Here is a 16,442-nt window from a genome sequence, read left to right as displayed (position 1 = left end):
GGTTTTATGATTGTGAAACTTTTTTTCTTGCCGTTTTGTTTCAAATTAGTGGCATATTGAAGGATTCGTTATTTCTTCTCTGTTTGAGGTGATATGGAATCTTATGTGTGTCCAATTAGATTGATTTTGACCCATTGAGTGTTAATTAGACGGTCTATTGGATTTGAAACTAAAAGAGGATGTTATCCATCCCTTTGATTATACGATGTAATCCAAAATGTGATCCAAATCCAAAGTATTAGAGTTTGGTGGCTTATCAGTAAATTGACTCATCCATTCTTAATTTGCAATCAGTCTTTAAAAACTGAAACAGAGCCTGTATTCGTTTTAAGGAACTGGACTATTCATGATGATTTGCAAGCGAGGAATTAAGTTGAATGTCGTGTTTGCATGAGCAGAAACGACGGATTTGAAGGTAAAGGCACAATTACGTCATTGTTCATTCACTCGCTAATACGCTGAAATTTGTGAGGATTTATAAGAAAATGACATATATATCTTCTAATATAAAGGCTAACACTTTTTTTTTTTTATCTCATCTAATTTATTAACTATCTTTTATATAATATTAAAATTAATTTTTATAATTATAAAATTAATTTTAATAATTATGAAATTAATTTTAATAGTTAATGTTAATTTTTTACTCTTTAAATATAACATTAACAATTATTATTTTATATTATATTAATAATTAGGGATATTTTGATAATCTTCAATTTCTACCAATTAAACAAATTTTTTCCTATCACATCAATCAAATCTTACACTAATTTTCACAAACTTTACTTTCAAATTCACTCTCAATTACTCACAAATCTATTCAAAAAGACAACAAAAATATTACCTTCAAATTCACTCAAATCATCTCCTCCTCCAAATTACTACAAAAGAACACACCCTAAACCTCCCTGAAGGAGGCCCTGGTTTTCCATAAGTAAGGATTTGACTGTCAAATCCAAATGATTTAAAATAGCTTTCAGATTAGTCAAATCCAAAGTAGTTTTGAGATATCAATGTCTAAAATAAACCTGCTCTTGATTTGATGAAATGCATTTAGGAGTTTCGCGTTTTACTACTCACTATGTAACCAGTCTTACTTTGGAAGGATTTTCTCTATGTGGAATTAAGATTTTTCTCTTGTACTGCCTTCATTGATGATTTTGCATTGTACCATTGCTCTGTAATATATATATACTTTAAATGTTACGGTTGATTTATGTCCTCTCCAGTTTCAGCATTGCACACTGGGGATGAGAATTTAATACTTTTATTCTGGGGAGGTGAAAATATATGTTGAAATTCAATCATTTCATCCTAAAAATAACAGGTAATCACTAAACATGAAAGTTCTACTATTAGTCAGCACTGAACTTTCTAGTTTCAAGGATTTAGCTTGATTGATTCAACCGAGGTATTTATTTTGTTGGGCAACTCCAATAATAAGGATTTCCAAATTCATTCAGACTAGTCTTCATGAATCTTGACAATAAACTTGATTTGGAGCTTGCATTACTTTGAAACAACATCCAAATTTGTTGAGCAATATTTGTTTTATACGAGATAATGACACCACTTTTATTAACTTTTTCTTGTCCGCAACAGAGGTTCTTGTTGTGACTAGGAAAGGAATATGAACCAACATCATTCGGTTATTTTCTTTGGTTATTTTCTTTCTTGTTCTAGTAGCCAGAAGCAGTCATTGGCTCAGAGTTTGACACAAACGCTAGAATTTATTTTTTGCCGTATACTAACTAGCAATAGAAGCACTTCAGTCAACAAGCAAAATGCTCACTTAACTTGGTTAAGAATATTTTAGAAAAGTATGCTTCAGTATACTTTTACAACACTGGAACAAACAAAATTTCATGCCTATATTCATTCATTTTCTCCACAATTCTGGTATTCCTCCACGACCTTCATAACAAACCATTTCATTGGCTCTATTCCTATGAAGTGGGAGTCATGTATTTAGTGATTAATGATTCTTGTGCATGTTTTTGTGTTCACTCCAGGTTTTTGTCATCCAGTTTTCTAACCACGCATAGTTTTATTTTTGCTCCAGCTGAACTCACCACTGATAAGAGAATCATAGTTTTTCTTGCTTTTTCATGGTGTTAGTTAACTTCAGTACATGTTGAATTAAAGGTTATTTCTTGAGGTGCACTATTTCGTTGTTCAACGTGGCAAGATGATCTAAAAAAGTTTGCTCAAATCTAGCATGGCACTTCATGTTCTCTAGTGCAATTTTGACCTTTTCAATTTTACTATAAATTTGTAAAAATGATAAAAGGAAATAATTTAACTTGAGGTATAAATCAAGGAGAGAAGAATCAAGGAGAGAAGAAAGAATGATGTGAAGAACGGAAACAAATGAAATCTTTTTATGGAAATAGAGAAATACAACAAGTGTTTGTTTTTTAAATACTATTTATTTACCTTAGAAGATAATATTATTCATCTGATTTTTCTTTTTTTCCTTTCTTAATATTTGGAAAAATATTATTATCTGCTTGTGCATTAACCACAGTCTTCATGCAAGCCTGTGCATTACCATACTATATGGGTTAATTTGGAGATAGATGATGTCAAATCAAATGAATTTTTGCTAAGTTAACCAAAATTGACATTGCTAGTAAAGAAACTAATATAAGGATTAATTTGTTATGCTGGAGACAATTTAAGGTACTAAAGTAAAACATTTTAAACTTAGCCGATCAAACTGAAAAAATAATAGTAAGATAAATAAGGGATCAAGAACCTACTTTAGTCATTTCTTTGTTTGTGTTTGGTACATTGAAAATCAAGCAAGGGAACTCTAGTAGAATATTTTTATCACTTAACCTTGGATTTGCAAAATATAAAATGACAACCTTCTATCTCTATTTATTGCTATACTATTTTATGGCTACTATTAAAATAAAATTCTTTTTGTCTTTCTCTAAAGAAAAATGTTTTTTTAATAACTTTTTTTATAACTTTTTTACAAAAATCTATGTGATAGTTTATGATTAATCCGTTTCAAATATACGAATCAATAAAATAATCATACATAGTTTATTGTCAAAAAGTTGTTGAAAAATAGTGTTAACATATCATAGTTTTTTTCTAAATACAGGAGTGAAGCAACACTGATTGAAAAAATTGTCGGAGACATGCAGAAAAAAATAATTCCTAGACTTGCATGTGTCACAGATAATCTTGTTGGAATTGATTCACAGATGAAAGAAGTGATTTCACTCATGGGCATAGAATTAAATGATATTCACTTCATAGGAATATGGGGCATGGAGACATAGGTAAAACAACAATTGCTAGATTAGTCTATGAAAAAATTAAAGAGAAATTCACGGATTGTTGCTTTCTTGAAAACATCACAGAGTTGTCCAAGACAAATGACTTAGTTCTCATTCAAAAGGAAGTTCTTTCTCATCTTGGTGTAAAAAGCAATGATTTTTATAATCTTTATGATGAGAAAAAGATAATAGCAAACATTTTAAGAAAGAAAAAGGTACTTCTCGTTCTTGATAATGTAAGTGACACAAGACAAGTAGAAAATTTAGCTGAAAAGCGAGAATGGTTTGATCAGGAAGCAGACTAATAATCACAACTAGAGATGAGCACTTGCTAAAGACATCGATTCTTGAAGGTTGCACCAGTTTAACTGAGGTTCATCCATCCCTTGTACGCCACAAGAAACTTGTTAAGTTGAATTTAAAACACTGCAAAAAGTTCAAAACTCTTCCAAGGAAAATGGAGACAGTTCCTTGAATGATTTAAATCTTTCTGGTTGTTCTCAATTTAAACGTCTTCCAGAGTTTGTGGAAAGCATGGAACATTTGTCAGTGCTTTCTTTAAAGGGGACTGCTATATCTAATACAAACAAAGTCTTATATAAAATAAAACAAAAGATAAACATGATTTTATATATACATAAGATACTTTTATTAGCAAGAGGTTTTTTTGAAGTGAAACTAAAAGCAAATCCAAGAAGACTTAACTTGTCGCTTATCTTCATTGGAGACTCTAGATCTCACTGGCAACATTTTTTATAGCAACAATATTATTAGCTTACCAAGTTGCATTTCCAAACTGCNTTGTCGCTTATCTTCATTGGAGACTCTAGATCTCACTGGCAACATTTTTTATAGCAACAATATTATTAGCTTACCAAGTTGCATTTCCAAACTGCCAGGGCTTATAGAGCTTCTCATAGACTGTAGCGAACACGTTGCAGCATTACTTAACATGCTTTTCCAACATGAAACCATTGGAGGCAAGCAATTGCGCTTCATTTGAGGTTTCCAAATACAATCCATCCTAACCATGTGGAGTCTCTTTGCATCACCTGCAAAATGGGATTTATCCACATTCTAAAACTGTGTGTAACACATAATCATCCATTCTTGTTGCTTATTCAAAATTATGTGTTACTACATGCAGAAACTCCGTCTTCCCAGAGAAAGATTTGACATGCTTATCAGAGGGATTGATAAGATGTTGAAGATATTTATGGAAATAGTTTGTAGGTTTTATCCTAAGACATGTAGTTTCTGATACAGATGGTACTCGAAAATAGTATGATTACTTGAAGTGAACAGCTCAGATAGATCAGTGAGAGTATCTTTTCATGTAACTATGTGTCTTTTTATTTCTATAGAAACTTCTCATTCATTGTATTCGTAGTTTGAACTCAACTTTGGCTTGCTTTGTTGCAATGATCCACACTAATGAGAGGAATCAATATATTATAGTATGCTCCTTTCTTGAAATTTTTACTGATAGGAAGGCCTAACTATTGTGGACAAACCAATTTTTACCCATTTAAATAAAAGCAACACAATCGACCAGTTCACTAAGGCTGACTCTCAGCCTAAGACTACTAGCTCCTTCAAGAGGTTTATCATATCAATTAATATTTTTGATCCTTTACAACACCATGGGTAAAATCACCAGCTAAAGCTAATGTACTCAAAATGCAGATTTCCAGCTAAACTAGGTGATGAATTGGCTACAACATTGTGTTCCTGTAGAGTTTACCTAAAAGTGGGAAATATTTGTGTGTGATTTAAATCCAATAATAGGTCTCTAGTTAGGATTAAGTAATTGGAATATAATATATTAATGAATTCATATTTTAGATTTATTATAAATTAAATAATACGAGAATATAATTATTTTAAGAATATGATTATTTTAAGAATATGATTATTCTAAACCATGCAATTTACCTCCATGGATCGATGTTACCTCACCCTTATGTACTCTTTGTCCATTGATGAACACCTTCACAAAATATATGAAGGTGGGACTGCAATGAAATTGAATTTGCATTGAAAAGTTATTGCTGCCATTCACTGGAAATACTGAGGTGTGGTTGTCATTTGGTATGTGAGGAAGATGTTGAAGATATTTATGGAAATGATTTCTAGGCTTTAGCATGATACTTAGAGTTTCTGATATAGTTAGTGCTTGACAATAGTATCATTTTATATATTGATGGGATTGGTTAATGAGATGGTGTGATTTATTCAGTAACTTTTCATGTAATTACACGTGTCTTGATATTTGAATAGTAATTTCTCGTTCTCCATGTTTGTAGTTTGAACTCAGCTTTTGCATGTTTTGTGAATATGATCCACACTATTTGAGGATAAAATATTATAGTAAATTCCTTTATTTATAATCTTGCTCATATGAAGGCGTAATTATTATTGAGAACAATTTTCAGTCATTTAAATATAAAACAACAGAATTAACAAGTCCTTCAAGGTACTTCCAGACATTGGTCACTCACTATTACACCCATTATAACAGTATGAGTAAAATCACCAGCTAAAGCTAATAGACTCAAAATGCAGATTCTCAGCTAAANCAGATGAGGAGCAAATGGCTGCAACCTCATGCCTCATTGTTTTGGGTCCTGAAGCAAGAACTCCCACACTAGACCCTTTGTGCNCAAATAGGATCTCTGTAAAAAGAAAAAATAAATTGAGTGGTTTCAATTCCATTCATGAGTCCCTAAGACATAATTAAAGAAATTGGAGGTGACTTACTTCTTAGGTCAGGTCTTACACCATAATGCACATTGGTGGCTTGAATAAGTGACTGATATGGAAGACTTTCCAGTTCTCTATCAACATTGTAAACCATGGAGTTTGGCGACACCGTTGGTGTAGACCCTTCCATGTTCTGAATCTGCTTTCCTTCTTTAGCATAATATTTCTTGTTCCAAAGAAAAGCTGCAGTGGAAACACTTGCTATGGACACACATATTACTAGCATGTTAAGGAATGCATTCAAAGGGTAGGAAAATATTTNATTTGAGTTATGATCAATTGGGAAAATGTAGTAACGGGTAATGATCCCTATTAAGATAAGGAAAACNACGAAAGAGGATGAAATTATAGCACCAAGCCAGAGCCAACTGTTTGGACCTAATATAGCGTGTACTGGTTCATCNGATGGATTTGGCTTGAACCATCTGATTTGAGGGTGAATAGGGCCATCTGCTTTAGGCTCCTTGTCCCTTGTGATGTAGGCCTCAATTTGTAATTCTAAATTAGAAATATCAGAAGGGNTGCCATTTATTGGGAGGATCAACTCTAGCATTGACAGAGAAGAAGAGTTCTTGAAGGCACAAATTAGGACGACTTTCGGGGTTTTGCATTTGAATATAGTGTTCAGATGTATTAGCTCCCGAATGATGGATATAAAAGGTGTGATGCCACTTCCTCCACTCACCATCACAAGAGTGTCATGCCTGATGGAGAAAATACAAAANNTTATTATTATGTGAAAGTCAAAGAACTCATCTCAGATNTAGCATTAGGTTTGAAGTTGTGTTTTGCTTGTAAGATACAAACCGTAGATAGTTGGTTGAAGCAGGTCCATAAGGACCTTCNACAGACACAGAAAGGCGATCAATTGTNGAAGGAGTTGAAAGCAACTGGTATAGCTTATTGGTCCAAGGTCCTTCACTTTTAANAANAACACTTAGCTTGTCTGCCTCCAAATTATTATTAGAAGTAACAGTAAATGGATGCCACTGCAGCTTGGATATGCTTGGTACATTTATGAACATCACACTTGTGGGGTTGTAAGTTAATCCTGCAAAAAAAACATGTAACCTGAGCTCATAAAAAAAGTCTCAATAAATTAGTCATTTATGAGGAAGTAGCTAGAGGTGTCTTCGAGATACTGAGATAAGATCATGATGTTAGTTACCATGGCCCTTGGAGAAGTTGAGTTCCACAGCTTCACATGGCAANACCCGAGCAGAAACCAGACGAACTTGGCGTCTTGATTGCAGAAACCTCAAGTAACGATCGACCATGAAGAGGTAGAAACCAGGGAGCATAATTAAGGCATAGGAAATGCCAACATGAAAGATGAAGAAGACTATGAAGAGGATGTAGAGGTGATGAGCGTAATAGAAGAGTTCAAAATATGTTCGCCTAATGCGGGGAATAGTTGCAATCCATAGTAACAAACCNGCAAGCAAAGTTATCTCTCCAGCCACAATTGATATATCGTTTTTCTTCCATTCCAGCATCTGCAACGAAAAAAAGCCATGGCCCCATCAGCTCAGTGCACACAATACTATGAAACAAAAAACAAAACATAAAATTCAGACAACTTGCTCAAGAAAAACACCGCGACAGGTTTGTTGCTTGGTCTCTAAAATGTTCTGCTGTAACAATTCTAGAATCAATTCATACATAATTGTATAAATCTTTTTTCTTTATCAATGAAAAACTTTCCTACAAATATAGACGCATAAAATCATTTAAAATTATATGATTAGTGTACAACAGAAACAGTTTGACCGTTCAAGCATAAAAAATTCACATTTTTAACCCTTTTGGTGGTGTTCACCGATTTGCTACTTAAAGCAAGTCAGAAATGAATACCAATAAGCATAAGCGCGAGGAATATCCAAAGTGACAAGGGGGCCAATGGGTCTATTTGTTTAAACTGTTTTTGTAGAAAAGAAGTGTTCTTCAAATAAAATAATCACTTATTACGAATTTTAACATACTTGAGTTAACTTGTTACAAAAAAAAAAAAAAAAAAAAACTTTCTTTACAACATAAGGTGGATTAATGGCAATCAACACTCATATAAATGATAAAACATTGCATGCCATGAAATCAATATACTATAAGTTCTTAACTAACCGCAGACAAGTGATTAATAATTGCCCAATGGATGATGAAGCTCAAACCGTGAGCAGTGAATAGTGGCATGGCAATATGTCCAAGCCAAATATGGTACTTAATGCAACTTTCAGAAGTGAGACCAAGCAGTGGCAGCACGCTTGAACCACGAGCCACAGGAAAAAACATGAATACCAAACATATGTTCCCAACAACACCAGATATCAATCCTGCACTGTCTAGCTTCTCTTCCCATCTGCACCACCAACATGTATCACAATTAACAATAACAATCAAAATGCTCAGCTTAGTTTTTAGTTTAATAATGCACTTTTACACCGTTAATCTACCAGGAATCACAAAAATCTACGACTTTCTAAGATAATTGTCGTAAAAGTTGAAAAACTAATCATACTGCAAACAATAGGAAAAATAGTTTAGGCACTGATATTGTTAAGGATTTTTCTACCATCATCCAATCATTCAGTATAAAAAGTATCATGTCATTGATATTAAATTTGCTGACTTTTATAATAGTTACTTCAAAAGTTATCTAGTAATGATTTTAGATCGATTTGCAGTTAATAACTTTTTACTCTAATTATGTATAGAAATCAAAGTCTAATAGTAATCATAATAAAAGTTTACATTTTCTCGCCATCCTGTGCTGCTGATTCGGGGGTGATTTTTGCAAAGCTGTTGCTTAAAGAAGTTGCAAAGGNCCAGACAAGGAGTGCAATGAACATGAGCAAGAATGCAAGCTCTGTGCCAGAGACAATGCCAAGAGGGCCTTTTATAAGCACTGAACGCTTCCATAGGGCTATCTCATATTTCTTTGAGTTGCTGCTGATAATGCACAAAACATATATACATGTGAAAAAGTCAACTATCACAAGTACAATTCTTTACAGGCTTATTAAATTCTTTGTCCCCACNCTCACATCATTTTTCTAAAGTTGAAAAATCAAACATTTTGCTGAAAAAAGTATCTGTAAGATAAGAAAATAAGTATATAAAACTAATTTAACTTTTTACAAGTTATAATCAGTTTGTGAAGAAACTAAAACAAAGAACTTTTTGTAAATTAATTTATAAAATAACACATAGTTATTTACTATTTCTCATCATATAAGTACTAATATATTAAAAAAAAAATAAGGCCTTAACTTTTGTTACAAGAGAAAAATTTTCCTGGGTAACTGTCAAAACTATGATAAAACTTATTCTGCAATCTACAAACTTTAAATACAGTTCTGTGAGTGTGTTTTATGCTTTTTATTTTTTTGTTCATGTCATTTGTAGTACACCTTTTTATGTGTTAATCTTACAATGAACCATTTATCAAAAGATTATAACCAGAGTAAGTGGTGAAAAATAGTACATTTCCATGTTGGAGTCATTTGCTTTTTTTATTATGTGGAGGTAGACACACCCCAAAGTAGCTATGAGCAANATTGAGAATGTGTACATCAGAAGATTAGAACCTGCAATGAAAACATTACAGGGGAATATCAGCATAAAATAATCAAAGCAATGTAATNATTGAATAAATTAACAAGACCTTTTGAACCCAAATAAGTTGTATTGNCAGTCTTTGCNCTGTATCTTGGAAGCCANNTTTGTNTAAAAGTATTTGTGGGTGACATTATCCAAATGAAAATCCAACCCAAGAACAAAACCAGCNCCAACAGCCTTATTGCAAATTGAACCCTGTGAAATTTTGCTTGAGAGGGTGACCTCTTCACCACAGTTTCTTGNGCCATTTTGATTTNGGGTGAGACTGCANTGAGGAGAATCAAAGTGGATGACCAATTTANAGTTCAAGAAATGGAATGAGTTTGATTGGACAATTATACATAAATAAAAACATTAGGCANGAGACACCAACAGGGTAAAAACANAAAAGNATGCNTCANGTCCCTTCTATGGGAATGTAGAAATTAATATAATTTTTTGCATCANAGTTTGTGGACCCAAAATTATGTGGGTCACATGAGAGGGTTGACATGAATTGAAGGTCAACAACCATTTGAGTGCTGTGTGACTAATGCCAGATGAGAAAATCAAGGGTTTCAACCCCTTTNTTGTCGCTTATCTTCATTGGAGACTCTAGATCTCACTGGCAACATTTTTTATAGCAACAATATTATTAGCTTACCAAGTTGCATTTCCAAACTGCCAGGGCTTATAGAGCTTCTCATAGACTGTAGCGAACACGTTGCAGCATTACTTAACATGCTTTTCCAACATGAAACCATTGGAGGCAAGCAATTGCGCTTCATTTGAGGTTTCCAAATACAATCCATCCTAACCATGTGGAGTCTCTTTGCATCACCTGCAAAATGGGATTTATCCACATTCTAAAACTGTGTGTAACACATAATCATCCATTCTTGTTGCTTATTCAAAATTATGTGTTACTACATGCAGAAACTCCGTCTTCCCAGAGAAAGATTTGACATGCTTATCAGAGGGATTGATAAGATGTTGAAGATATTTATGGAAATAGTTTGTAGGTTTTATCCTAAGACATGTAGTTTCTGATACAGATGGTACTCGAAAATAGTATGATTACTTGAAGTGAACAGCTCAGATAGATCAGTGAGAGTATCTTTTCATGTAACTATGTGTCTTTTTATTTCTATAGAAACTTCTCATTCATTGTATTCGTAGTTTGAACTCAACTTTGGCTTGCTTTGTTGCAATGATCCACACTAATGAGAGGAATCAATATATTATAGTATGCTCCTTTCTTGAAATTTTTACTGATAGGAAGGCCTAACTATTGTGGACAAACCAATTTTTACCCATTTAAATAAAAGCAACACAATCGACCAGTTCACTAAGGCTGACTCTCAGCCTAAGACTACTAGCTCCTTCAAGAGGTTTATCATATCAATTAATATTTTTGATCCTTTACAACACCATGGGTAAAATCACCAGCTAAAGCTAATGTACTCAAAATGCAGATTTCCAGCTAAACTAGGTGATGAATTGGCTACAACATTGTGTTCCTGTAGAGTTTACCTAAAAGTGGGAAATATTTGTGTGTGATTTAAATCCAATAATAGGTCTCTAGTTAGGATTAAGTAATTGGAATATAATATATTAATGAATTCATATTTTAGATTTATTATAAATTAAATAATACGAGAATATAATTATTTTAAGAATATGATTATTTTAAGAATATGATTATTCTAAACCATGCAATTTACCTCCATGGATCGATGTTACCTCACCCTTATGTACTCTTTGTCCATTGATGAACACCTTCACAAAATATATGAAGGTGGGACTGCAATGAAATTGAATTTGCATTGAAAAGTTATTGCTGCCATTCACTGGAAATACTGAGGTGTGGTTGTCATTTGGTATGTGAGGAAGATGTTGAAGATATTTATGGAAATGATTTCTAGGCTTTAGCATGATACTTAGAGTTTCTGATATAGTTAGTGCTTGACAATAGTATCATTTTATATATTGATGGGATTGGTTAATGAGATGGTGTGATTTATTCAGTAACTTTTCATGTAATTACACGTGTCTTGATATTTGAATAGTAATTTCTCGTTCTCCATGTTTGTAGTTTGAACTCAGCTTTTGCATGTTTTGTGAATATGATCCACACTATTTGAGGATAAAATATTATAGTAAATTCCTTTATTTATAATCTTGCTCATATGAAGGCGTAATTATTATTGAGAACAATTTTCAGTCATTTAAATATAAAACAACAGAATTAACAAGTCCTTCAAGGTACTTCCAGACATTGGTCACTCACTATTACACCCATTATAACAGTATGAGTAAAATCACCAGCTAAAGCTAATAGACTCAAAATGCAGATTCTCAGCTAAANCAGATGAGGAGCAAATGGCTGCAACCTCATGCCTCATTGTTTTGGGTCCTGAAGCAAGAACTCCCACACTAGACCCTTTGTGCNCAAATAGGATCTCTGTAAAAAGAAAAAATAAATTGAGTGGTTTCAATTCCATTCATGAGTCCCTAAGACATAATTAAAGAAATTGGAGGTGACTTACTTCTTAGGTCAGGTCTTACACCATAATGCACATTGGTGGCTTGAATAAGTGACTGATATGGAAGACTTTCCAGTTCTCTATCAACATTGTAAACCATGGAGTTTGGCGACACCGTTGGTGTAGACCCTTCCATGTTCTGAATCTGCTTTCCTTCTTTAGCATAATATTTCTTGTTCCAAAGAAAAGCTGCAGTGGAAACACTTGCTATGGACACACATATTACTAGCATGTTAAGGAATGCATTCAAAGGGTAGGAAAATATTTNATTTGAGTTATGATCAATTGGGAAAATGTAGTAACGGGTAATGATCCCTATTAAGATAAGGAAAACNACGAAAGAGGATGAAATTATAGCACCAAGCCAGAGCCAACTGTTTGGACCTAATATAGCGTGTACTGGTTCATCNGATGGATTTGGCTTGAACCATCTGATTTGAGGGTGAATAGGGCCATCTGCTTTAGGCTCCTTGTCCCTTGTGATGTAGGCCTCAATTTGTAATTCTAAATTAGAAATATCAGAAGGGNTGCCATTTATTGGGAGGATCAACTCTAGCATTGACAGAGAAGAAGAGTTCTTGAAGGCACAAATTAGGACGACTTTCGGGGTTTTGCATTTGAATATAGTGTTCAGATGTATTAGCTCCCGAATGATGGATATAAAAGGTGTGATGCCACTTCCTCCACTCACCATCACAAGAGTGTCATGCCTGATGGAGAAAATACAAAANNTTATTATTATGTGAAAGTCAAAGAACTCATCTCAGATNTAGCATTAGGTTTGAAGTTGTGTTTTGCTTGTAAGATACAAACCGTAGATAGTTGGTTGAAGCAGGTCCATAAGGACCTTCNACAGACACAGAAAGGCGATCAATTGTNGAAGGAGTTGAAAGCAACTGGTATAGCTTATTGGTCCAAGGTCCTTCACTTTTAANAANAACACTTAGCTTGTCTGCCTCCAAATTATTATTAGAAGTAACAGTAAATGGATGCCACTGCAGCTTGGATATGCTTGGTACATTTATGAACATCACACTTGTGGGGTTGTAAGTTAATCCTGCAAAAAAAACATGTAACCTGAGCTCATAAAAAAAGTCTCAATAAATTAGTCATTTATGAGGAAGTAGCTAGAGGTGTCTTCGAGATACTGAGATAAGATCATGATGTTAGTTACCATGGCCCTTGGAGAAGTTGAGTTCCACAGCTTCACATGGCAANACCCGAGCAGAAACCAGACGAACTTGGCGTCTTGATTGCAGAAACCTCAAGTAACGATCGACCATGAAGAGGTAGAAACCAGGGAGCATAATTAAGGCATAGGAAATGCCAACATGAAAGATGAAGAAGACTATGAAGAGGATGTAGAGGTGATGAGCGTAATAGAAGAGTTCAAAATATGTTCGCCTAATGCGGGGAATAGTTGCAATCCATAGTAACAAACCNGCAAGCAAAGTTATCTCTCCAGCCACAATTGATATATCGTTTTTCTTCCATTCCAGCATCTGCAACGAAAAAAAGCCATGGCCCCATCAGCTCAGTGCACACAATACTATGAAACAAAAAACAAAACATAAAATTCAGACAACTTGCTCAAGAAAAACACCGCGACAGGTTTGTTGCTTGGTCTCTAAAATGTTCTGCTGTAACAATTCTAGAATCAATTCATACATAATTGTATAAATCTTTTTTCTTTATCAATGAAAAACTTTCCTACAAATATAGACGCATAAAATCATTTAAAATTATATGATTAGTGTACAACAGAAACAGTTTGACCGTTCAAGCATAAAAAATTCACATTTTTAACCCTTTTGGTGGTGTTCACCGATTTGCTACTTAAAGCAAGTCAGAAATGAATACCAATAAGCATAAGCGCGAGGAATATCCAAAGTGACAAGGGGGCCAATGGGTCTATTTGTTTAAACTGTTTTTGTAGAAAAGAAGTGTTCTTCAAATAAAATAATCACTTATTACGAATTTTAACATACTTGAGTTAACTTGTTACAAAAAAAAAAAAAAAAAAAAACTTTCTTTACAACATAAGGTGGATTAATGGCAATCAACACTCATATAAATGATAAAACATTGCATGCCATGAAATCAATATACTATAAGTTCTTAACTAACCGCAGACAAGTGATTAATAATTGCCCAATGGATGATGAAGCTCAAACCGTGAGCAGTGAATAGTAGCATAGCAATATGTCCAAGCCAAATATGGTACTTAATGCAACTTTCAGAAGTGAGACCAAGCAGTGGCAGCACGCTTGAACCACGAGCCACAGGAAAAAACATGAATACCAAACATATGTTCCCAACAATACCAAACCTTAATCCTGCAGAGTCTAGCTTCTCTTCCCATCTGCACCACCAACATATATCACAATTAACAATAACAATCAAAATGTTCAACTTAGTTGTCAGTTTAATGATGCACTTCTACACCGTTAATCCACCAGAAATCACAAAAATCTACGACTTTCTAAGATAATTGTTGTAAAAGTTGACAAACATCAAACTGCAAATAATAGGAAAAATAGTTGTTAAGTATAAAAAGTATCATGTCATTGATATTAAATTTGCTGACTTTTAGAACAGTTACTTCAAAAATTGTCTAGTAATTATTTTAGATCGATTTACAATTAATAACTTCTTACTATAATTATGTATAGAAATCAAAGTCTAATAGTAATCATAATAAAAGTTTACATTTTCTCGCCATCCTGTGCTGCTGATTCGGGGGTGATTTTTGCAAAGCTATTGCTTAAAGAAGTTGCAAAGGACCAGACAAGGAGTGCAATGAACATGAGCAAGAATGCAAGCTCTGTGCCAGAGACAATGCCAAGAGGGCCTTTTATAAGCACTGAACGCTTCCATAGGGCTATCTCATATTTCTTTGAGTTGCTGCTGATAATGCACAAAACATATATACATGTGAAAAAGTCAACTATCACAAGTACAATTCTTTACAGGCTTATTAAATTCTTTGTCCCCACNCTCACATCATTTTTCTAAAGTTGAAAAATCAAACATTTTGCTGAAAAAAGTATCTGTAAGATAAGAAAATAAGTATATAAAACTAATTTAACTTTTTACAAGTTATAATCAGTTTGTGAAGAAACTAAAACAAAGAACTTTTTGTAAATTAATTTATAAAATAACACATAGTTATTTACTATTTCTCATCATATAAGTACTAATATATTAAAAAAAAAATAAGGCCTTAACTTTTGTTACAAGAGAAAAATTTTCCTGGGTAACTGTCAAAACTATGATAAAACTTATTCTGCAATCTACAAACTTTAAATACAGTTCTGTGAGTGTGTTTTATGCTTTTTATTTTTTTGTTCATGTCATTTGTAGTACACCTTTTTATGTGTTAATCTTACAATGAACCATTTATCAAAAGATTATAACCAGAGTAAGTGGTGAAAAATAGTACATTTCCATGTTGGAGTCATTTGCTTTTTTTATTATGTGGAGGTAGACACACCCCAAAGTAGCTATGAGCAANATTGAGAATGTGTACATCAGAAGATTAGAACCTGCAATGAAAACATTACAGGGGAATATCAGCATAAAATAATCAAAGCAATGTAATNATTGAATAAATTAACAAGACCTTTTGAACCCAAATAAGTTGTATTGNCAGTCTTTGCNCTGTATCTTGGAAGCCANNTTTGTNTAAAAGTATTTGTGGGTGACATTATCCAAATGAAAATCCAACCCAAGAACAAAACCAGCNCCAACAGCCTTATTGCAAATTGAACCCTGTGAAATTTTGCTTGAGAGGGTGACCTCTTCACCACAGTTTCTTGNGCCATTTTGATTTNGGGTGAGACTGCANTGAGGAGAATCAAAGTGGATGACCAATTTANAGTTCAAGAAATGGAATGAGTTTGATTGGACAATTATACATAAATAAAAACATTAGGCATGAGACACCAACAGGGTAAAAACAAAAAAGCATGCTTCACGTCCCTTCTATGGGAATGTAGAAATTAATATAATTTTTTGCATCACAGTTTGTGGACCCAAAATTATGTGGGTCACATGAGAGGGTTGACATGAATTGAAGGTCAACAACCATTTGAGTGCTGTGTGACTAATGCCAGATGAGAAAATCAAGGGTTTCAACCCCTTTCTCACTCCACACACACAACCTTAAAAAACAAAAACAAAGCTTTGATGAAAAAAAAAAAAAACACCCAATGTTAAGATTACGGTTGTAATAATCCAAGAT

At 33.5% G+C, this 16,442-nt stretch overlaps 2 protein-coding genes across 2 annotated transcripts; both read right to left on the bottom strand.

Moving 5' to 3' along the window:
- Nucleotides 1-4,103: 4,103 nt before the first annotated feature.
- Nucleotides 4,104-9,938, bottom strand: LOC106773668 (ferric reduction oxidase 2-like). The gene is made up of 8 exons (XM_014660399.2): nucleotides 9,721-9,938; nucleotides 9,541-9,643; nucleotides 8,808-9,005; nucleotides 8,181-8,415; nucleotides 7,228-7,555; nucleotides 6,867-7,110; nucleotides 6,057-6,763; nucleotides 4,104-5,971 (listed from the first exon to the last, which is right to left on the bottom strand). The coding sequence occupies exons 1-8, from the start codon at nucleotides 9,920-9,922 to the stop codon at nucleotides 5,829-5,831; spliced, it is 2,160 nt and encodes a 719-aa protein (XP_014515885.1). The 5' UTR covers nucleotides 9,923-9,938; the 3' UTR covers nucleotides 4,104-5,828.
- Nucleotides 9,939-10,249: 311 nt separating this feature from the next.
- On the bottom strand, nucleotides 10,250-16,039 carry LOC106773621 (ferric reduction oxidase 2-like). The gene is made up of 8 exons (XM_014660341.2): nucleotides 15,822-16,039; nucleotides 15,642-15,744; nucleotides 14,909-15,106; nucleotides 14,327-14,561; nucleotides 13,374-13,701; nucleotides 13,013-13,256; nucleotides 12,203-12,909; nucleotides 10,250-12,117 (listed from the first exon to the last, which is right to left on the bottom strand). Exons 1-8 carry the CDS (start codon nucleotides 16,021-16,023, stop codon nucleotides 11,975-11,977), a joined length of 2,160 nt encoding a protein of 719 aa, XP_014515827.1. The 5' UTR covers nucleotides 16,024-16,039; the 3' UTR covers nucleotides 10,250-11,974.
- Between the last annotated feature and the right edge of the window lie 403 nt (nucleotides 16,040-16,442).

This window comes from Vigna radiata, chromosome 9 (genome assembly GCF_000741045.1).
Source record: "Vigna radiata var. radiata cultivar VC1973A chromosome 9, Vradiata_ver6, whole genome shotgun sequence".
Classification (NCBI taxonomy): Eukaryota; Viridiplantae; Streptophyta; class Magnoliopsida; order Fabales; family Fabaceae; genus Vigna; species Vigna radiata.
This window is presented reverse-complemented; position numbering and strand designations above follow the sequence as displayed.